The following is a 23,309-nucleotide window of genomic DNA, read 5'->3' as shown; positions in this document are numbered from 1 at the left end:
TTTTTCTATTATTTGTTTTCTTTGTCAACATTCATTCTTAACGCGTAGACAAAATGTAGGATATCAATTGTAACAAAACTATAGTATATCTCAATGTTTAATATAAAAAATGATTATATATATAGTATATATATATATATATATATAATGATATATGTAATAATATATAATGATATTGTAAAAATTAATTAATTAAAATCAAATTTAATTTTAAAGAATTATAAAATGGGGAAATTAAATAATTAAAAAAACAAATTATAGATATATCACATAATTTAGTCTTGTTTTAATATATTAGATGTTGTTCAGTATAATATATGACTCTCATACTATATGTTAAATCGTAACATAAACATACACGTTAAACAACTCGATTTTGACGTATCAATAATTTACACGAAAACTGTACATTGCATCGCTTTTATCGGCGTAACATTCACTCACAGTATAACAATCACACGCAATAAACATTTTTTTTATCACACGATTCTTACACCATTTTACTTCTCTTATAGCGTCACGCAATAAAATCGACAATTTAACGATTTTAAAAAAAGGACACTCTTCTTTTTTAACAATGAAAGGAACATATATAAAATACGGACTATCATTATAAGTAACGATCACACGCGAACGAATTCTGAAATGCTTTCGTCTTCGCAAAGCTAATTTTTATTTCTAGAGCAGATATGTTAACTTTGGAAATAAAATATATAATTTGTGAAATCAAGTGAAATTGATTTTAAGCGATCTAAATACTTATACTTTTTGCACTCAAATATTTTGATAATATTTAATAACGTACGTTTTAAACCTGCATAATTTATAAATCACTGTTATATATTGTATAAGTCACAATATTTGGTTATATTAAATCACAGTGATATGTCCTGTATTCAATAATGATTTTAAAAATTCATCTGTTCAAAAATAAAAGATACATTATCATAGATAAACATTATCATATTCTTTAAGTATCTTTTAAATTCTAAATGCTCTTCATAGAAGCTTTGCGCGAAGAGGAAAACTATCATTTGAGTCTAAACGATGTTAAAAAACATTCAAGATAAGCAAGATAAGCGACGAAAAAATTTATTCCCGTCACATCTAACCACTAATTATAATAATTAGCACGCACAACAGCATTTAAAATCATTGCCATATCGAGTAATAAAGATCACGATTGATCTTGATGTATAAACGTACACTTTGGTTTACGAATACATTATATAATTACACGCAAGACTCGATTCTTGGTCGGACGAGTCCATAAATCGGAGACAATTCCCTGTAAACGCGATTCCAAGACAAGAGCTGAGAGTTCTTATATCTATGCAATTATTGAGGAATTATCCGTCTCGTTAATTGAAGACCTGTAGTAGTTTTGTTGATACGAGATTCAAAATATCTCGATAACAAGTAATTATTTTCTTTAATTATATTTACAATTTCGTTTCTTACAAATTTAAGAAATCATTATTATATAGAATATTATATAATTATCGACGTTTCTTATTAACAAAAAATAAGCACAAAAACAAATCTTATAGCTTAAAATACTGTAAAAAAAAAAAAAAAAAATTCTTTAATTCGGTAATACATTTTTGATAATACGTATTTTACGTACAATATTCTAAATTTAATAAGTGAACAACATTATTATATCTACATCAATAGCACCTTCATTTTATCCTTCATGCGAAATTTTAATGGATCGTTATCCAATTATCATCCGCAACAAGTATATCCCATTATAATTCATCATCAACATTATATTTATATTTGAAAACATAAAATGTGATTGACCACAGGTCTTCAATTCATAATGGAAATTTCATACGAAAAGAAAATCATCAAATTTTCGTTGCGATTCCTTCGAGTTTCGCATATTCTATCGTCCTTCTTCTTCGTCCTCTCTGGACATCAAAGATCTGCCATAGTAAGTATACGTACAATACGATCAGGTACAAGAGTAGCATCTCGGGGTTGATCTGTTTTATTACCAAAGAGAGGACGAAGCACAATTCGTCTTAAATTAATCATCTTCAGCCTCCTTGATTGATTTTTCTTATTTCATCGACGAACAGCATATAAAACGTACATGATAATCTCGCTAAAAACAATGTTGTTTTTTTTTTAATATTCGAATAACAGAATAAATTATTCGCGTTTAATTTAAACAATAACGTTATATACAAATAGCATTCGCAAACGATCGAGACTTACATCAATAACCCCTCAATCTAATAAATTTTTTCAAAATTATTTTGAAAAATTATTTTTTTTTGCAATTACAACACTATGAATCGATGTGAAGAATCCATCACTTTTTATATAATTAATATATTGATTAATATAAATTAATAAATGAACTCACAGTGCATATAATATCTATGTAAATAGTATCGAGACGAGGATGCAAAGCTTTTGCAAATATATGACAATGGTCATTACCTGCTGCTCTCTTTTGACATCGTGTTTTGTTTTGTTCCTCGTTTTAAAAACGAGTATTTATCCATGTACAATTGTCTCCATTTCATATTTTCACTTCTCCATTGAAATAACAACTACTGATCCGCCTGTTCGCAAGTTTCTTCGGTATCGGATAGTGTCCTGTCATGATTCGTACAATTGTCTGATTTACATCTGGATTCCGCAATCTCAAGCCAATGTTGTTTATTCTTTCTAACACCTTCGACCAACGGTTCCAATTTATCCGATAATAAAGCGAATGCCTATTTAGAAAAAATTATTTTATATTATAGAAACATTTGTTTTAGTTTTACAAAATATTTTTTACATGTTGAAAAAAAATTTTAAGTATTAGAAACAAGAACATCATATGATATTTTGTATAGCTCGAACGGTATTTTATTAATGTCGATAGCGTAGAAAGCTAGTTACCTCGTAAATAGGGAGGCAAATCGAATCGATGAAGCCAACTTGCATCATTGGCAGTTGGTCCTCTTTCTCCCTGTTCATAATGTCCTACAATATCATACGAGTAATGATGCTAATTTTCACATATACGTTAGGCTGTCATCAATATATGCTGAGTTATGTTATGATTGTATTATTAAAGTTTAATACATTAATACATACAATAGGAGTAATATTGAGAGTCTGCCTTTCGATATCTCCTTGTTCAAAAAATTCACTGCTAACTAATTCCGCCACTCTCTTCTCAACTTCCCAAGGTTTAGTTATCGCCGCCAAATCACACACGGTCATCAACATTCCCCTCAAAAGTTCTCGATGATCACTGTAAGCCCAATTATAGCCACCACCTTGAGCTAGATTAAGGAAAGCACCCCTCTTTCGGAAATAAACTGCTAGGTCAGTAGAAAGGATTGCTTCTTCGAGAACTTTTACCACACGAGAATATTCTTCTGGAGATAAATTTGATAAAATTTGATTTCCTTGACTACTCAGTATCATGAGACACTGATCAAAATGATGATGTTCCATCGTTGACGTTGAATAGAGTTGTGCTAATGGCGAAGATGCTCTTTAAAAAAAAAAAAAAGATTAAATTATTCCCCTCTTATTAATAAAATCAGTCATTAGTCAATGGAAAATATTTTTTCTACATACATTTTTTCCAAACTACACTTACTTGATTTGAAAAGAATTATTCGTACCACGATGATCCAGATCATGACACAAACAGGCAATAATCAATGCAAGACATTCAATTTCTCCAAAAATTTTCCACCATTGCGTGGCCTGAACGATAATAAATTTATTGTTTATTTTTATCACAACTTTATACAATATAAATGTAATATATTTAATTCATTAAATTTTCTTACAGTTAAAATGGCAAACATCATTTGCGCAACATTGAACGCATGACGCCAATTATGATATGTGACATTTCGGTAATTCTTTTTTACACTAAGAAGCCAACGACAAAGGACATCGTAATCAATATGAAAACGTTCGACGAAATCAAGATCTAAAAACATTCGAAGACACGCTGTTAATGTTTGGTCGTCTTCCATATAAATGTCATCGAACTTGAAATCGTGCAATTGAAAATGCGCAGCAGAAGGCACTCTTAAACCCTGAAATTTAATTTAATTAAATGCATCAATTTTATAAATTAAAAATTTTGTTCTTTCTTGAATATTTTTAACGTAAAAAATCGAACCTACTCTTAATCTTTGCGCATCCTCCAGTGATGCGGAAGCATGATAACTAAGCACTTCTAAAGTAACGCTTTGTTTGGCCATTGCTATCACAGCTTTTTCATACCTGAATAAATTATAAAGCAAAATTAACTTTAGAAAATTCATTCATTCCAAACGATTATAATTATCATATAATTTAATCAAGTTTTTTTTACATATTTACATATGTGTATTGTGAATTCCCATGCCGCAGAAAATAGCAAACGCCTCGACAAAGTTCTCATCATTCTTTGTAAAAGCAAGGTCGTCGAACTTGTTGATCAGTTGAATAACACCAATAATCTGACCCGAGGAATTCTTGATAGGCATGCAGAGAATAGTACGATGTCTAAAACCAGTGCCATCATCTACGGAAGGATCGAATCTTGGATCTTCGTAGGCGTTCGGTATATTCACGGTCTAAGAAAATTTTATTAAAATAACTCTAATTATAAATCGTCGATCGTATCAAATGTAATATCAACTATATATTATTGATCGATTAATCGGAACATTTACCTCTCCAGTTGTAGCAACGTAACCGGTGATGCCGACATTTATAGGGAATCTGCTCTCGAATGGACTGCATGAACAAAACCGAATACATATAAGGTTTCCGAGGAAATTGAATTATTGCTGGTAATTGAGTGAAGAGAAATGAGAACGTAATTACAAACTTCATTCACCTAGTGCGAGAATCTGAATCCTCGCCGGTGAGGTCATTCGCCTCGAAATCAAACACTCGTGAGAAACTGCCCTTTGATGCCTTATGCACGAGGAGAACCTATACAAAATATTAGGCTTGTATTAAAGCTTTTTTTCTTTCCATTTATTTCATTACGAATGAGTTGTGTAAAATGATGTACCTGTACTCGTTGACACTGTATCAAGGATTGCGTATGGGTCAAAATCCTGAATACCATATGCTCTATTGTGCTCTGTTCTTCGAAAATCATCCTAGCTAGGTCTAAAAGAACCTGGAATGAAAAAAAAAGTGTGTAAAATTAAAAATTAATTTGATACATTGATAAATGATAAAATAAAGAAAGGAAATGAAAACATCTATAATTAGGAGAATGTAAGTAATTTTACAAAATTTATATCAATATTTTTTACTGACCTGATTTCTTTTAACCTCTAATTGACTTTTTTCATATAACTGCGCATTCCTTAATCCAATACCACAGAATTGCAAATATCCAGCAAAAACTTTTTCGTCTTGCGCAGTAAATTGACTTTCACCACCGAGTTTGTTGATTACTTGTGCAACGCCGATAACGTCTCCGTTGCAATCCTTTATTGGCATGCATAAAAGGGCTCTGGTTCTATATCCCGTCAATGCATCAATTTCGCGATTGAATCTTGAATCCTAAGAACATCAAACATTTAATAACCTTGCACGATACTAATGTATCATATAGTCATAATAGATAATATTTTAGAGAACGATTTTATTTAAAAAAAAAAAAAATAATTATAATTTAATAACAATAACGTGTATAATTTATACATATATAATACATAAAATACTTCATAAAGTTTAAGTTTAAGCACATTTAATGATAAGTTCTCTATTAAGTTCTCTATTAAGAATTGGAATTTGAAGTCTGACAATTTTGTCAATGATTACGTACATAATTAGAATTTTAATTGGAATAATAATCATCCGTTTTCATATAACATTACTATCCATAATTTTAAATTTTTACAATTTTACAACTTCAAGAAAATCTTTCCAAGATAAAAAGTATATCCATAAATTTGTTTGACATAAATAGAAAAATGTTTCTAAAAAAAATACCATACATGTAATAAATTTAACATAAAGAATATTTGTATACGATTTTTTTCACAGATAAATAAAATTCTTGCCTTGTAAGCATCTGGTATGTTAACAGGTTCCCCACTTTCGGCAACGTAACCGACGATTCCCGTGCCCCAGGGAATTTTGATCTCATCTTTTTTCTCCATTTCAAGTAGCGTCGATCTCGAGCACACGTCGAACAACTTAGAGACTAGACATCTGCTCCTCGAGTATCCACGTTGCTCGGTTTTTCCTGGATTCCCATTATCGTTTGGATTGTTCGACGTGGAGTCGTGATTTTGCGAGGACGGCATGCAACCACCGCCTCTCTCCCCCTGCACCAGGAACAAGGAACCACGATCCGCGTGTAACAAGGTACTCACGTTTTGCAGGATCTTGTGGCACAATGATCTCACATCCAATTCATTACAGATATCCTTCACCTACAAAATTCAAGGTGATCAGAAACAAAATATTCTCGAATCGAAAAAATTTTCTTTATACAAAAATTTTAACACATAGATATTATTTTTTTTTAAATAAATAGTAAATATAATTATATAAATAAAAAGTATATAAATGATAAATATAAATATGTATATAGAGGAAAAAATTACAAATATAAGATAGGATAGAAATATTTATATAAATGATTGTAATTGTATTTCAAATATAATAATGAAATATTTTCTCATTATTATCTTTCTTTTCTTTAATTGACATTGTAATGGAAATTCTAGGCATGCTTATTAAAGTAAAATATACTTTAGTTTATTTACATTATGATTTTTAAGAAATAAAAAAGTTACTTTATAATTATAATTTTAATATCTCAACGAAAATTTGAAGTATTCGTGTGCTTGATAATGATATGATAAGAGAAAATGATAAATTGATAGAAATATAAGATACTTGACTAATAACAATATAATTAAAATTTCTCAAAGATTTTAAATACGAATTATAAAGATATTATCATGTTAATTATGATAATTATAAGAGTCCAAAAAATACAACATATACTATTATTATTCGTTTAATTGTTCATTGATTGTTTTATTACATTTAACACTATCTATTAATTTTATAACTTATTTCAAAAATAATAATATCCCATATTAATAACCAATATATATAATCCAATTTTGCCTTCATTAAAAAAATCAAAAGTTCTCTAACTATACCATAACATTTATTTATTTTTATCTCATATAAAATTCCTCCTTTTTCATTTGATTTTTTTAACTTCTAATTATCTAATCCATATATTTATATCTTTCCTCTATACTTAATCGATAAACAATCTATTAAGATTTTCTCTCTCTCCTTTTTTCCCCCTCCACTTGTCTCATTTAATTTTCCTTTGTTTCTCCTGATTATAATTTCAATTCGTACCAATTCGAATATGAGATCTTTCTCATCGAGATGCCTCAACTCGTGTCTGGAACGTCTTTGGGGCCTGCCCGCGTTTCCGGAGCCAACCTGCTGACCTCCAGGTTGTCCTGAATCCCCGGGCGAAACGCTGAGGAACGTGGGCGTCCCGTCGATCGTGTTCACGATCGGCTTTAGCAAACCGCCGCGCTCGAACTCGTGTGCCGAGATTTTTCGTACAGGAGTGGTGGCACCTGATCCGCCGGATCCACCACGGCCAGAGGACGACGTGCCACCTGCATGGGTCGGGCTGGACAATTCGACGCAGCTGCTCGACGAGGATGTTGGCGTCGCGTGTGAGACCAACCACATGTCTACCGTCTGTCTCGTCACTTTCCTGAAATGGAGAATGCATTATTATTATTATAATTATTATTTCAAATTTTTTTTTAGTAATTTGTTTATAATTGATAGATGTAAGAAAAAATATGAGTGGATCTAAAATTTGAAAATCCATATATAATTATTTTTCTATGGAGAATGCATTATTATTATTATTATTATTATTATTATTATTTTAAATTTTTTTAGGAATTTGTTTATAATAGATAGATGTAAGAAAGAATATGAGTGGATCTAAAATTTGAAAATCCATATATAATCATTTTTCTATGGAGAATTTATTATTATTATTATTATTATTATTATTATTTTAAATTTTTTTAGGAATTTGTTTATAATAGATAGATGTAAGAAAGAAGTATGAGTGGATCTAAAATTTGAAAATCCATATATAATCATTTTTCTGTGAAGGATGCATTATTATTATTATTATTATTATTTTAAATTTTTTAAGGAATTTGTTTATAATAGATAGATGTAACAAAAAATATGAGTGGATCTAAAATTTGAAAATTCATATATAATCATTTTTCTATGGAGGATGCATTATTATTATTACTATTATTATTATTATTATTTTAAATTTTTTTTAGGAATTTGTTTATAATAGATAGATGTAAGAAAGAATATGAGTGGATCTAAAATTTGAAAATCCATATATAATTATTTTTCTATGAAGGATGAATTATTATTATTATTATTATTATTTTAAATTTTTTTAGGAATTTGTTTATAATAGATAGATGTAAGAAAGAAGTATGAGTGGATCTAAAATTTGAAAATCCATATATAATCATTTTTCTATGGAGGATGCATTATTATGATTTAAATTTCTTTTTTTTTTTTTGTTTTTTGGAAATAAAGGAAAATATATGTGAATCTAAAATTTGGAAATTTTTATAATTATCAAAGAAAGATAGATGTAAGGAAGAATATGAATAGACTAGAATTTGAGATTCCATATGTATAAAATGATTTTCTATGAAAGATGCTATTATGATTTAAATTTGAAAATTTAAATTTAAATTAAAAAATTTAATTATTTTTTTGAAGTAAAGAAAAATATGTGTGAAACATAAAATTTGAAAATTTTTTAAAATTATAAGATGCAAAATATTATGATTTTGTTTTGAATGTAATATTATGATTGTTCTGTCTTCTGTAATATTATGATTGGTTCTATAAAAAATGCAATATTATTTTAAATTTAATAAATTCAATTGTTTTTTAAGAAATAAAGAATTTTTTGTAAAAATAAAGAGAAATATGAGTGGATTTAAAATTTATAAATTTTTATAAATTTGAATTTCAATTTTGAAATTTCTGACAAGGAATCTGGAAAAAACGTCCTTTTTCTATCCTTTTTCATCGCTTACCTTTTACTTTCTGTTTACTGATATATTTAATGGAAGAAAAAGTTTGTATGAAATATAATATTGTTATGTGAAAGATTATTGAATTACGTCTGCCAGATCTGCGAAACTTGTATCGTTTGAAAGCGTCAAATTGAATTCGTGGTGAACTTTTATACCTTCTATTCATGCCCTTAATATCTTTTTAAACGAGTATATCCATGGAATCGAGCAATAAGGAGGAAATTACAAGAATTATATATCTACGAGAACAATCGATATTAAGAAATTAAATGATAGATGATTATAAATATTTCATTAGAAATAATTAACTACTTATAATTAAGGAAACTATCTTAAGAGATCTATCTAATTGGAGTGTGAAAACAGAAAAATAAAACGCTTACTAATTCTTTTTTTCACTGTAATAATAATTACAAGAAATTCAAGATAGATAAAGTAAAAATAATAAAGATATTCTTTTATTATCAAAATTTTTGTTAAGCTCAATTACCTGCTGTTATAAATACATAATAAATCTGCATTTTAAATAAAACGTATTAAATAAAACATATATTAAAATAAAACGCTTACTAATTCTTTTTTTCACTGTAATAATAATTACAAGAAATTACAAGACAGATAAAGTAAAAATAATAAAGATATTCTTTTATTATCAAAATTTTTGTTAAGCTCAATTACCTGCTGTTATAAATGCATAATAAATCTGCATTTTAATTTATTTTTTTTTTTTAATTTAATGTAATCACATTAATATTGCAAATTACAGCATTGTTAATTCATTCATATATTTCCAAGAATTTGCATTATATAATTTCCTTAATATTGACACTTGTGATTGATCATTGAATAATCTGGCTTGTCAATAACAAAATAGAAAAAGAGACAGTATCTAATATCTATGTGCATCTGTTGAAAAATTACAATCAAACAGGTAAACAGACTACTGTGTAAAGAATTTGAAAAACTGGAAGAAGAAATGTGTTTCTCACCACGTGGTCCAGATTCAAATTCCAGATATAATATATCATACTCTAATCATTACTTATCATTTTAATTATCACTTACTATATAACATTTCATCTTGATCTCTCGCGATAAAGATCGAGTTAATTTCCAATCCGGATAAATTAAATCAACTCCTTGCCTCGCATAAATTACTCGCTCTGACTGTTTCAAGAAATAAACGGAATAAATTTTAATAATATTTTCTCGGTAAAGAGAGAAAGAGAGGCAAAAAAAAAAAAAAAAAATTCCTTCAGAGAAGAAATCTCTCGTCAATCTTCTTCTTCGAATCGAACATTGTTTAATAACACTGCAAATTCAAAATTAATTAAATCTCTCGAGATTAATTAACTCGTTGTATGAAATAAGAAAAAAAACTAGAACAACACGAGCAACAAACCTGAGAAAGTAATCGTTGACAAAGTCGGGATGTTCGTCGAGCCACGCCTCCATGCGGGCGTATTCCGGATCGTAGACGGCGGAAGTGGAGGAATAGTAACCACCGGTGGATTTTCCATCTTGCACCTGTTGCAACGTCCCCTGGCCGGCCATAGCGGTCTGCACCCCTTGCATCCCCTGCACACAAGGAGCTGCCGTCTCCGCCGTCATCCTCGGTTCTTCGATGCTCCGCAAGTGCAGGCCTACTCGACAGACAAATTGTTATCATTACGTAATCTTTAACTCGTTAAAACATTGCATGAATCAAATTCATTGTTATAATGAAGAAATTGATCGTTGATGGAGAGTTAAATTGTTTTTGGAAAAACAATGTGAAAGAGTGAGGAATAGGTTAGGTTATCGAGATTAATTTTTTTTATATTAGATGTTAAAAAGTGAAATGTAAAAAAATTTGAAAAAAAGGGGGAACTAGGGGAATAATTAATGGTTAAATTATTTTTCGAAAATAATAAAAAAAAGTAAATAAATAAATAGTTACGTTACATTGATAATCATTTACGTGATAAAATTGTGTGGAGGTAGCAATAAAAACGACCTTGAAAAGTGAAACGTAAGAAAAAAAAAAAAAAAAATCGAAAGTGAATGTAAAAATTTGAAACTTCGGTTCATCGAACAACTCTCACGTATGTAATAAACATTACAGATATATCTCGTATAATTATTTCGAAAACATTGTTTCGATATCTTATTTCATTTAAGAGATATTCTCTTGTAATTCAATTACGTAACTGATTTAATGAACAACCGGCATCGTGATCAAAACTTTCTAAAACAACTTCTCGTTAAAACAAGAAGATTCAACACTGTAAACGTTTCACCTTTGATAACCAATAACATTATCTCGACTTGTTCGACTCATTCATTCAAACCGCTAAGTTACACGTTAAGAAATCAAAAAGACATATAAGAGGTAATAATCTTTCACGAAATCGTTTTCATAAATGTAAAACTGACGGAGAATTTTTTTTTTTTAATATTTTATCCTCATCCGTTTTCCAATTGATTAATTATACGATTAACCTTTCGCAACTTTTAACCCGCGACACGAAATATAAATTATTTAATTAATTCAATCGATACGATATTTCATCAAATCTATCCCTTTCAATTTTAATCGTCTTCAACATTAGATCAACTTAATCACAGATTTAAACGAATATTTGTCGCGCTATGACCTCGTTAAACACTCTCGAACGTACAACGAAGATGGAATATAAATTGCACCATGCACGGTGTAAGTAGCAATGCCGGAAATTCCGAGACGGCATGGCGTCGCGATCAAATTTATATTCGCTCCACGATCGATTGACTCAACTTTTCGAAACGTTTTGTTCGTTGTTCACGTTGGCCGTTACAAAAAAAAAAAAAAAAAAGAAAAGAAAAGAAAAGATTACAATGCAATAGAAATTTACGGAAAATAATTCGACGCTCCTTCGATTCGATTCGATCCGATCAGTTCGCAGTTTTTATCGATATATTTTTTTATCAATTTCCATACGTACGCGTTTAAAACGCGTAAAATAAGGTGGAAGGAAAACGAGACGTTTGGCTGCAACAGCCAACGATTGTTCCTCTTCGCGCTCAGCCGGTATAAAGGCATCATAAATTTTACGACGTTATTTTATGCACCATAAAACAAAATCGAAGAATACACCGCAGATACAACACACACCACGTATTTCACAATTTTACGTTTAGAAAAATTTCGCGAAAATCTTACTCGTACAACGAAAATATTTCTTCTATATATCGTCAATTTTGAATAAAATTCAATAGAATGATTACGAATATTTTTCTACCATTTTATTTTATTATTTCGATGATATGATAAAAATTTGAAAAATATACGTATGTAAATTTAATGGATTATTAAATTAAATTATTAATAGTTCAAGAAAGGGGATATTTTTTTATCAATTTGAATAATTCAAATGAACGATACGAATGATATTTTCTTACATTCATTACTTTGGACAAATTTGAAATGATAAATTGGCGAAAAGGCTTCTTCATTAATTCGAGATGAAAACGTAATGTTCAATTTATCTTGACAAAGACTAATAGAGAACGTGGCGCATTTTTTATGCGTCTTTTACCGTGAAACAAGAAACGCAAAATGACGATCTCCTTGGCTACTATAAATTTTTAGGTTATGAAGGAAAAAGATCCACCCGTTGACAGGATGAATAATGATGTTACGCGAAGAAGTTAAGCTTTCACAACTTTTTCAAGACGTTAGAAGAAGGAAAAAGACTTTGTAAATAAATCGTGTTGTTACACGATCGGCAATTGGAAAAATTGACGAGCGCGAATAGAACTTGGATTAAATCGATTAATACGATCCCACGAGTTATCGACGTTCGTTAGTTTAATACGAGAATTCGTTCAGGATGAATAATTTCATCAGATCCTCTATCAGAAGCTCGTTGGAAAGAAATTGATGAATAATTGTTTCGCGCACGATTTAATATTCGCGTCGTGTGTGTGTGTGCGCGCGATAATATGTGATCGATACTACGTTTGTCAAAAGAATGTTTTAAAAAAGCGTTTTACTACGCGCGACACTTTTACGACCCATAAGAAGACTTCAGATTTTTTTTTTATAAGTAATAATATTCCCGATAATATTTCCAACTCACTTGCGCGAAAATACAATTTACAAAAAGGAAATTAAGATTTTTCATTCTGCACCGTGTAATAATTAACTCGGATGTATACGTATTTACAGTGAGTTAAGAGATATTAAATTGGATCGTAAATTCCTTGAAAATTTTCTTTTTACGATACTCCAGGAAACGATAAACAATATTGAACGTAAAAATCTTTAAATCTATTAAATATTTATGGATAATAGAATTATCCATAACGCGTCGAAAATAATTTTTCAAAATTACATTAACGTAGCGTGGAAAAATTTTAAATTGAATTTGGAAATAATTTCGAGGATAAATTTTAATTTCCAAATTTTAATTTATTACTCGTTAAAAAAAAAAAAAAAGGAAACACGCTTAAAACACATCGGTGGCATTTTCGGTAAATGCACGTCTCTCTAGAATTCTGACAACGATAACGTGAACGCAGAGATATATCCTTGATCCCTGCGTGATCGAGGGAGATACACCATTTTCTTAACGCTACCTCGGATCGTAACTCTTCATTTTCACGAAAGGCCAGGTTGATGAAAACGTTTCACGCAATAACTCGGAAGGGGTTGGACTGAGCAAACTGTTCCGATCTTTATTCCTCCCCGAGGTATATTAAACCGCAAACATTCGCTGAAAGTGGAAATCATCTTGATTTTGCACCGGTTTGAATTAACTGTATCAAAAGGACATGTGACACCTGTGTGATTAATCAATCAGAAATATATATATATATAATATATAATATATAATATTTTATAATATATTTTATAATATTTAGAACAGAATAGAAATATAGGAATATAATGTACATGATAATGAAATAAAGAATATAATAGTTTTTAATTTATATTTTAGTTGTATACATATTGTATGAAAAAAAACAAAAACGGAAATTTTATTCGAATATTTATATTAATATTTAATATTAATTATATTCAATAATTTTTATATATATAAATTGATAAAATTAATGAATGAAGCATGATTCATGATAAATTAATTTACAATAAATATAATTAATATTTGCAATGATTATCCGCGAGCAAAATCCATTTTTGGAATACGAACATCGAATCGTATTAATAAGTCTAGAAACATCATTGAATTAAATGATAATGTCTATTGTCTCCTGGAATTCTATTGTCAATCCTTATTCCCTGCGACGATTAAAATCAGTGGCAGGAAATCGTATATACGGATTAAGCGTTATTCCGGTATTCTTTTGCGGTTCGATTATTATTTTGCATCCGATAGTTTATTTAAACGATTATTTTTTATTCAACGCGCGTTACAAAACGAATACGCCACGATTTCCTAAAAGGAATCGCAAAAAGAAAAAACAATAACCGCACGTGTGCCTTTTTTGCATATCATAATTATTCATCCGTTAATTCATCTTCCGTGTCATTTCATTTTGTTTCCTTATCAATAATTAATGAAGATCTGGTTAAATACAAATAAATGCTAAAAAAAATATATATATATACATGTAAACATAAATAAATATTAACAATGACTTTTAATTAAAGGGGGGGAAAAAAAAAAAATTGAAATTTTCGCTTCCGAATATCGAAAGAAAGAAGAATCGAAAACTGAAACCTAACCTCTAAACGAGAGGTGTTGCGAACCGTTTCTCACGACTTAAAGATAAAAACGTACGGAGGAATAAGTTGAGCGGTTAGTTTCCTTCTCCCATGGGCCGATACAAAGGGTACTACGGAAAGGTTTATTATCGTGTCACGTCACCCTCTCCCCCCTCCCCTCCCCCCTCATCTTTTTGTAATCGAGATATCCAAAGCTGGTCGACGTTGCGAAGGATTATGAGACGCGTTTACTCATCCGTGCCGAGTTTCTCGAGCGTTCAACGTTGAATTAGCATGGGACTTTTTGCAGTGGGAACAAACCAGCAACGTAGGAATTTTACCGGTGGCCGTGTTTTTCCACGGGTCCCCGTCGTGGCTTCGTCCACCGGTGTACCGATTCGCGTCGGGGTTATTCCATCCTTTTGTATTTTAAACCACAATACGTCAACGATAAAATACGGCGATAAAGGAAAAGTTTGATGAATGAGTTTGAAAATCAATTAATATATTCCTTTCTTAATCATTTTTTTTTTTTTTTAATCTTGGTATTTGAAATCTTGAGAAAGGGGATTTTCCAAAGAGTCAATCGATTCTTTTGATCNTTTTTTTTTTTTTTTTTTTTTGCTCAATTTTTATAACTAAATCATTAAAATTCGGTGTCAATATGATTCAACATATTCATTATTATATAATAATATTTAAACTTATAATATAGTAAATTAATTTATAGCATTGCTAGTAAGATAAATTTCATTTCTTATTACTAATATAATTTATAAAAAATACAACAAGACATTTAAAGTTTATTAAAATATAAAACTAAAATAGTTGTAATTGATTTTTTGAATTGAACATATTATTTAATCCCTTCATTCATCAAACTAAAAACTGGATGATTAGATTACTTTAATAGATGGTGTTCTCGTCAATTCGATCATTGGACAAACTACAAATAAATTAAATATTTAATTAATGTAAATTACCGCAAAGCATAAGTTGGATAAATTAGTTGCATAATCCAAAGTTGTTTTCTGTTCGATGTATTTCGCGATTCTAGGCGAATCAAAATAAACATCGATTACTCTATCCAATTACTATGCCATAACTAGTGACCGTTTCTGGTAATAGTTTTGGAAATGATCCAAAATAGCATGTACCAGAACAGATGGGTAATCAAATTTCGTGTCATAACTCTTTGATTTAATAATTTGTATCCATCTTTTACATTAGATCAATACTTTTTCTCTTCAAAGTTTGAAAAATTCGAAATCGAAATTTATTCAAAGAAATATTCACAAAAATGCAAATTTCAAAGTTTAAAAATCTTACCTTTATATATATTTTACGATAAACCATTAATAAATTCCTATATTTGTCAACTTTGTATATAGTCACATAAATGATTGATTAAATAAAAAAGAAAATATAAAACGTATCTTCCATTGGCCTATATTTCACCAATCACGGTGCGAGCGAACGATTTGCACACATCGCACATTGAAGCACGGGTATGCATTAAACGGTATAACCCATATAACTGATCGCTAACCATCGTTAATGATGGGGACGCGTGTTAGTTACAATTAATGGTACACGCCGTTTCCCAGGCCCCGCAGGTATGGATATTTTGCAGCCGGTCTTCGCCCGTATTCAACGATCCGTTGATCGTATATCGTTCTACCTCGTCGATCTTAATAAAAATAAATGGGGCGATCGTAATTTCGATAATAGCTGATAATTGGAATAAGCAGTATAGGCGCGCGATATAACAACAATGCTCTTATACAATGTGCGAAATATATACATCTGATTGTAATCAAATATTGTTTAATATTTTCTTTAAGGAAAATCAGAATACTTGCTTCGCGTTTAATTTATACAGCGGCGAGAATATAAATAGAGAAAGTCATAATATTAATTTATATTTGTAAAATTGTTTATATTTTGATATATAAATGTGCAAAATGTTAATATATTCGTATCGATAGAATTCGTCGAATAGAATTTTTCATCAAGAATTTTTTATGTATATCAACAATAAAGTAATTCTCATCTCCTTCATGCTCGCTTAATCTAACCTAAACTTAAATTATTTCTAACTTAATAAATGAGCATCGATATTTTTGTATTCCAATTTTGCATTTATTTTGATTAAAATCAATCCACTAAAGATGTTTCATTGAATATATTAACATATATGCATCGTATACTTTATATATCAAAAAATTAAAACAGTTATCTCAATATTTGATAACAATTAATCGTATCGATTAAATTCAAATATACCTATAATCATTTCGAAGTAGTTGCCAAAAATACTTACATAAGATGTCACTTATGTCTAAATAAAATCGCATTACTTTCAAACGAAGAAAAAGGAATTTCACGAATTTCCAATAAGATCGGTTGTATCGCTCGTTTGATCGTGTGGAATCCAAGCGTTTACCCGTTACCGCTAATGGTGACAGTACCAGTCGCATTATGGTGCTGCCGGTGTTGAGTGGCGAGAAACAGTAAAGTAGCGAACACGAGCATGCGACCAAGCGGCCTTCATTCGCTGCGACTCGGCGCTGTGGCGCCAAGCTGACCTATCTGTTCTACCAGCCACGGTTGTTCGGTTTGATTGCTTGACTTCCTCGAGAAACAGCAGCTTGACTGCACAACGTTTATCTTCTTCGTCGCTTGCTAACGTGAAATAATAGAACATTAACGATTTTCTAATTTTCTAATTTTCTAATTTATTGGTAAACTTTCATTTGGATGTTTGGATCGTAACATGTTTTGAGGTTATGAAGTGATGCGTTCGCTTGCATTCGATCTATTCTTTCGAAATATATATCGTGAGATTTGAAGAATCGAGTGGCGCGAAAATTTTAAAAGAAATTACGAGTATATTAGATCGATGCGTAAAATGAAGCGAAAAAGGAACGAATTGAAGAAATCGAATGTATTTCTAAAGTATTTTATTATTAGAGTATTTCGAGACTAAAGTCCTTTTTTTAATAAATTTCATTGAAATTAAGAAGATATTGATTAAATTCTTTATAAAATAAATTTTTTACGAAAAAGAACGAATAATTAAAATCGAACAAAATATAAAAAATATTTTAAACAATTATACATTAATTTAATTAAAATCTCAAAGACATTGACAACTTGACACTAATTATTTTACTAATCTAATGATTTTATCTATCAAAAGTAATCTTTATTTAGAGATTTATTTAATTAAACTTATCAAACTATGAATATATTCACGCGGTAAGCATTTTTATTACATCATACTTTTTCAAAAACATTGTCAAAAATAAATCAAATTCATCGATTTTTCCCATTCTTAGCATATTGAGGAAACTTTTATCCTTAGGATGATAAAGTTCATTTTCATGGTTTTACGACTCGTTAAATGACTTGCAATTTTGATCTTCAAAAGAATTGAAGCACGAAGTTCAGTAACAACTTGGTAACTATATAACAAACGCAATCATAACATAAAGATAAGCGAAAATTGACTCACTATCACATGGTTTAAGTCACGTTTGATAAAGAATTTTTAACGAATGAACCAGCATTTTCCATAAAATTATTTGATTCATTTTCTCTGTATACAACTCTAAAAACGCGATTACAATCGTTTTATACAATGGATTACATCCAATAACTATGATAACGATGAAATAAAAGATATCAATCGAAGATCAGGAACCCATGTATCGATTCGAGTGTTCTTTATCTGATTATTTAATCGAGCGTACAATTTTTCTGTAATCATTCAATTTCATAACATTACATAGCGCAACATAATTGCTTCGAAAAAAAAGATTGAATTAAATTCGAAATTACGTGATAAGTATCACTTTTTTTTCTGTTTATCATTTCTGTTTATCACTGTATATCATTTCTGATTTTTTTCTCAGATAATTCATCTTTATCATTACTTCTCATTTCCGCGTTATAATCCATTCAATATTTCATTAATATCACATCAACATCTTTTATAAATTCATATATAATACTCTACTCATCAAGAAATAAAGTACGCATTTTTAACCATACATTTAAAAATTAATTCTCTTATCCTCCCCATCATTCATAAAAGAAAACGAAAAACAATCAATGATATCAATTGCTATTGTTCATTGCTGGAAAAATTATTTGTCATGGACATACAAATTCTATTATGTGATAGAAGACAAGTGAAGGTTTAACGATGAGATGCAACCTCTCACATGACTTCATAATTGAAAATAATTATATCATTTGTACAATAGAATCCCATCTCTGTTCACTTATTTTGAATATTCAAGACAATCATTTATAACGTATGATATCAGAAACTTAAAGGTCTTTAAAAAAATAAGTTAAAGGATAGCCAATCCTAACAAAAAAGATCCCACGAGACATTTCTTTTCAGCAGTAAAAAGTGCTTCCTATGCATTTCAATAAAAATCCCTCTACACGCGATAAAATGAAACGATTCGAGAGAGAGAGAGAGAGAGAAAGAAAGAAAAAAAAACGAACACATTCATTGGAATGAACGAACGGTTTCTCGATCGATGTTCGAAGGGGGAAGCGATCCGCACGATGCATGATTTCTCTGACAATGACAATGCGCGTGGTTCGGTTGGTAGCGATGGTTGGATATCGAAGAACAGTAAAGCCAGGCAACAAGAGCATGCAACCGACCGGCCTTCACTCGGCTTGCCTCTCGGCCTGGTGGCGCCAAGCTGACCTATCTGTTTCCACCAACACACCATACAGCTCGCCTTTGCACATCGGCCTGTCTTGCTCGACTGGGCTGGTGTGCGCTCGCAGGAAAGTGCAGACGTGCTCGCGCAACCATGTTTTTCTCTATATAGCGTTTACACGCGTGCAAGTAACGTCCGCTCCTCTCACGTGTGCGTGCGCCTCGAACGAATCGAGTACGATGTGCCGCGTGATCGTAAGCAATCGCCTCTCGGTCTACGTATCCCGCGAACTTCTTTTTTCTCGATTCAAGCAAGGTCCATCAATTACCTTCTATATACACACTGTTTCGTTCATACCAGGGATTATTTTCGCGTGAGATTCCACGGAATCCCCATCCTCGCATTTCAATCGTGTTCTCACTCATCTTTTTTTCCTCCTAATGAATGATAAATATTTGAATAGCTTGATGATGCGGTCGTTATCGCGCGGTTATTTTTTTTTATCGTGTACGAAGTCGATGAAATATCCGGAAACTTGATTATCTTTGACAGGATATAACAGTGATTGTAGAGTTGGGAAGAAGTATCAAAAGCTCTATCGAGTTGTAATTGTTTTGATAAATACGACGCTATTGTCTGTAATAAAAAAGAAAAATAATATTTCGATTTGTGGAAGTAAATACTGAGGATTTTCATAGACAAAGATAAATATTTTTTTAACATTATTATTGATAAACGATAAAATGTCATTACCGGATACATTCTGCGACAAGAAGTCATTATATCTTACACCGTTATGCATATAAGAGCATAGTTCAGACGTAAAATTACGTTTCACAATCATTTGTTTCAAAATAAAACAAGTTTATTCGTAGTCCTATAATAATGAAAAAAGCTTGAAAGCGGATATATTAAAATATCGTATCGATGATTTAACATAAATTTTATATAGGTTAAAAATAAGAAAGAAAAAAAGGTGGCAAAAAGAAAATGATACAAACGATGTTTACATATTGGAATTTCATAGTGTCCGGAAACGGAATCATCGCAACTCCAACAATTCCAATCGTCGATCTTGTATCTGTGATCACGACAAGGTCGAAAAGATCCGAAAAAGGACAGAAAAGCGGAACGAACAGATGAAGAAGGATTTATCGCATCTCGTTCCTCGATCTCTCTTCATGTCCATCGGGGGCCTCCCACTTTACCTTTGAGTTTATACGAACAGGCCACCGAAACCTGCTTTTCGACCGGTCGCCCTCATCTCCCCTCCTCTTTTCGAATCCCGGTAGCACCGGTCCTCTTCTTCTCCCGCAAAGACCACGGTACTTCGTCGTTGTGTCAAGTTCAATGCCACCGTTTTTCGTATCTTGCTCTCCTTTTGTTTCTTTCTTTGATTCGTTATCTCTTTCCTCCACCCCGATACTCTCGTCTCAATTTCATCTTGTTTCCTTCGTATATATTTTTCTTCTTCGTCTTCTGCACTTCTATCTAATTCTACAATTTTTGTATATCTTTTTATTTTACCGGAATGATAATGTATGCAACATGCAATTTTGTGAAATTACCGTTATTATAGCTGTTCCACTGCTTTTACCGCAACTCTTCATATTGTTGTTTTGCAAAGTTCAAATTTATATAGGTTAATCCTTAAAAATTATCATTAAAAAAAATCACGTTAAAAGTGGAATTTATATGAAGTAAAATTTCACACATGATAATATGTAATTTTTAGAAATTGAATGTATAGAAATCCATATAAAAAACGTAAAATTAAGATCCTCCAATGAATCAAATTTCATCTCCTTTTTTTACAATCAAACACAAATTGATAATATACAAACCACTGATGATATATCAATTTTCTAACCTCTAACGCTCGTTTTGACAGTTTCTCTATTTTCTTCAACAGCGCCACCTCTTTTCACCATCTTCCTACCTACGTGCCTTCTCCTCTTGGAATTTCCGTTTTTGCTAGTTCTACGCACACCTTCTCGTTCGACAAACTGCTTACATCTTTTTCTCAGTGTCCGGTTCTTTCTCTTCTTCCGGCTGGCTACCGTGCGTCAAAGCCTCTTTCGTACGTCATTGATAGCCAGCTGGGCAGCTGGCGGGCTACCGGCTACCATAATCGCTCCTCTGTCTGCGATTCGTTGCTCGCATCGTGTATACGTTTACAGCAGCGCCAAACGAATGCGGCGGGGTGTGAAGGAAATCGAAACGACGATTCGAGAAGATCGCGTTCGCGTGGCGAGTCTCGCATTTTTGATCGAGATAATGCGCCATGACGTGACCAAGTGATTTCAATGTTTATGCATTGCGTTTGGAAATTTCTGCGATTCATATTTTTTTCTATTCTATTGTTGAGTCTACGATTATTTTTGTTAATGTTAGTATAGAAATGAATGTTTCGATTGATCTTTGAACATTTGTTTGAAAGTCGATAACAAAACAACCATTTTCACATCATAAAAAACTAACTACTTTGTGTTTATATTGATGCAACATTGTAATTATTATTTGTTATCACTTCAGATGTTGCAATGATATTTTATATTTGATATCTTACATTGTTAGTTTTTCTTAATGTGTAATTTTTTTTTTAGAGCATTCCAAAGATATAAGTCGATGAATTCATTTTATAGGTTAAGTAAAAATAAAAGAAGATTGAAAATTTTTCATGAAATTATTTCACTTATTTAGCTTATAAGCTTTTCATAAGCTGTTCTCGTATTTTGCTTTGTGTTAAAAATTTTAAATAGATATAACAACTAATAAAAGGAAAATACTACGAAGTAAATATTAAAGTATATGAGATAATCAATCCGGAAATGATAATAATTTTTCAAATATATGATATCGACCGATTGCAATATTGCATCAATGATATGATTTAAAACTTCTTGTGATATTAGATGCGTTGCTTTGTTCTTTTATTATCAAATCTATTATCGCATTAACAACAATAAGAAGCTAATATACCGATATACCACTATAATAAATCGACGTATACGTATCGAAAATAACGGTAATTTTAAAAATTCTTGCACAAAAGTTTATCGAAAAAGTTAATTGTTTCCTTTTGTCCATTATTCTTCTCGGTGTATTCTTCACTTAATAATTATTAAGAGTTTTCTGAATAATGAGTAATACGTGTGGAAAAAGGGTCGACATCGTTAAACGTCGCAATTGAAAGAGAAATAATGGCACGGTTTGCTTGGTTTTCAGTTCACGTTGAATGGGTGTTGTCGGCGAAACGGTGCTGTTATATGTCTTACTGTAAGAATGCTTTTTTTTGCCTATATAATCGTTGGCTGCCTGACACGAGAGTTATCACAACGGCCTACCGGTGATCCGGAGCGGCGTCGTCGTCAACTCACGGAAATGTGGCGCCAAGATATTCGTTACAAATACACTGCCATTTAAAAAATTTGAATCATTAACATTTTTCAGGAATTCGTAATAAAAAATTAGGTTAGAATTAAAAAATATTACAGAAGTATAGAAGAAAATAGAAATTAGGTTAAGTTAGGTTAAGTTATAATTTCGAAAAATTTCAGAATTTATTTGAAAATTTTTATAAGCATATATTCAAAAAAATATTTATATATTTCAGGTAAAAATCTTATTAAAATATGATTTGAATAATGATATTCGTGATATCATTATGTTTGTATTAAATTATAACTTCAATATTTTATCGATGTATGTTTCACATTCCCTGGAACTAAGACGTTAAATAATAATTTACAATGCTATCACATATTAGCTATCACATATTCATGAAGATTATCCGCAAATATGATT

The 23,309-nt window shown here is 30.6% G+C and overlaps 1 protein-coding gene and 2 long non-coding RNA genes across 12 annotated transcripts in view; 1 reads left to right on the top strand and 2 right to left on the bottom strand.

Annotated features, from left to right (window-relative positions):
• Nucleotides 1-261: 261 nt before the first annotated feature.
• Nucleotides 262-23,309, bottom strand: part of LOC122712030 (dual 3',5'-cyclic-AMP and -GMP phosphodiesterase 11-like) — a 64,538-nt gene continuing 41,490 nt past the window's right edge. For 7 of the 9 annotated variants that reach the window (XM_043931319.1, XM_043931320.1, XM_043931321.1 and 4 more), the window contains 15 exons: nt 10,528-10,768; nt 7,372-7,744; nt 6,045-6,419; nt 5,293-5,541; nt 5,039-5,149; nt 4,859-4,956; nt 4,692-4,755; nt 4,357-4,592; nt 4,158-4,257; nt 3,813-4,067; nt 3,617-3,726; nt 3,103-3,508; nt 2,905-2,988; nt 2,455-2,735; nt 262-2,113 (listed from right to left, as the gene is read on the bottom strand). In XM_043931319.1, the coding sequence (XP_043787254.1) occupies nt 2,568-2,735; nt 2,905-2,988; nt 3,103-3,508; nt 3,617-3,726; nt 3,813-4,067; nt 4,158-4,257; nt 4,357-4,592; nt 4,692-4,755; nt 4,859-4,956; nt 5,039-5,149; nt 5,293-5,541; nt 6,045-6,419; nt 7,372-7,744; nt 10,528-10,736 (2,838 nt within the window). In that variant the 5' untranslated portion in view covers nt 10,737-10,768 and the 3' untranslated portion in view covers nt 262-2,113; nt 2,455-2,567. Of the gene's footprint in view, nt 2,736-2,904; nt 2,989-3,102; nt 3,509-3,616; nt 3,727-3,812; nt 4,068-4,157; nt 4,258-4,356; nt 4,593-4,691; nt 4,756-4,858; nt 4,957-5,038; nt 5,150-5,292; nt 5,542-6,044; nt 6,420-7,371; nt 7,745-10,527; nt 10,769-17,137; nt 17,259-23,309 lie in introns of those variants that run through there. The other 2 variants (XM_043931313.1, XM_043931314.1) reach the window with 2 other exon arrangements.
• Nucleotides 20,212-21,503, bottom strand: LOC122712032. 2 transcript variants are annotated; one of them, XR_006346238.1, is made up of 4 exons: nt 21,373-21,503; nt 21,071-21,151; nt 20,513-20,999; nt 20,212-20,379 (listed from the first exon to the last, which is right to left on the bottom strand). It is a non-coding gene; the product is annotated as an uncharacterized LOC122712032 (long non-coding RNA). The 2 variants fall into 2 exon arrangements; XR_006346237.1 differs by having other exon boundaries at nt 20,212-20,999.
• Nucleotides 21,799-23,253, top strand: LOC122712035. Its single transcript, XR_006346241.1, has 3 exons — nt 21,799-21,891; nt 22,731-22,976; nt 23,119-23,253. It is a non-coding gene; the product is annotated as an uncharacterized LOC122712035 (long non-coding RNA).

This window comes from Apis laboriosa, unplaced genomic scaffold (assembly GCF_014066325.1).
Source record: "Apis laboriosa isolate Shangri-la unplaced genomic scaffold, ASM1406632v1 scaffold18_cov149, whole genome shotgun sequence".
NCBI classification, from domain to species: Eukaryota; Metazoa; Arthropoda; class Insecta; order Hymenoptera; family Apidae; genus Apis; species Apis laboriosa.
Note: the sequence above shows the minus strand (reverse complement) of the source record. Positions and strands in the feature narration are given on the sequence as shown.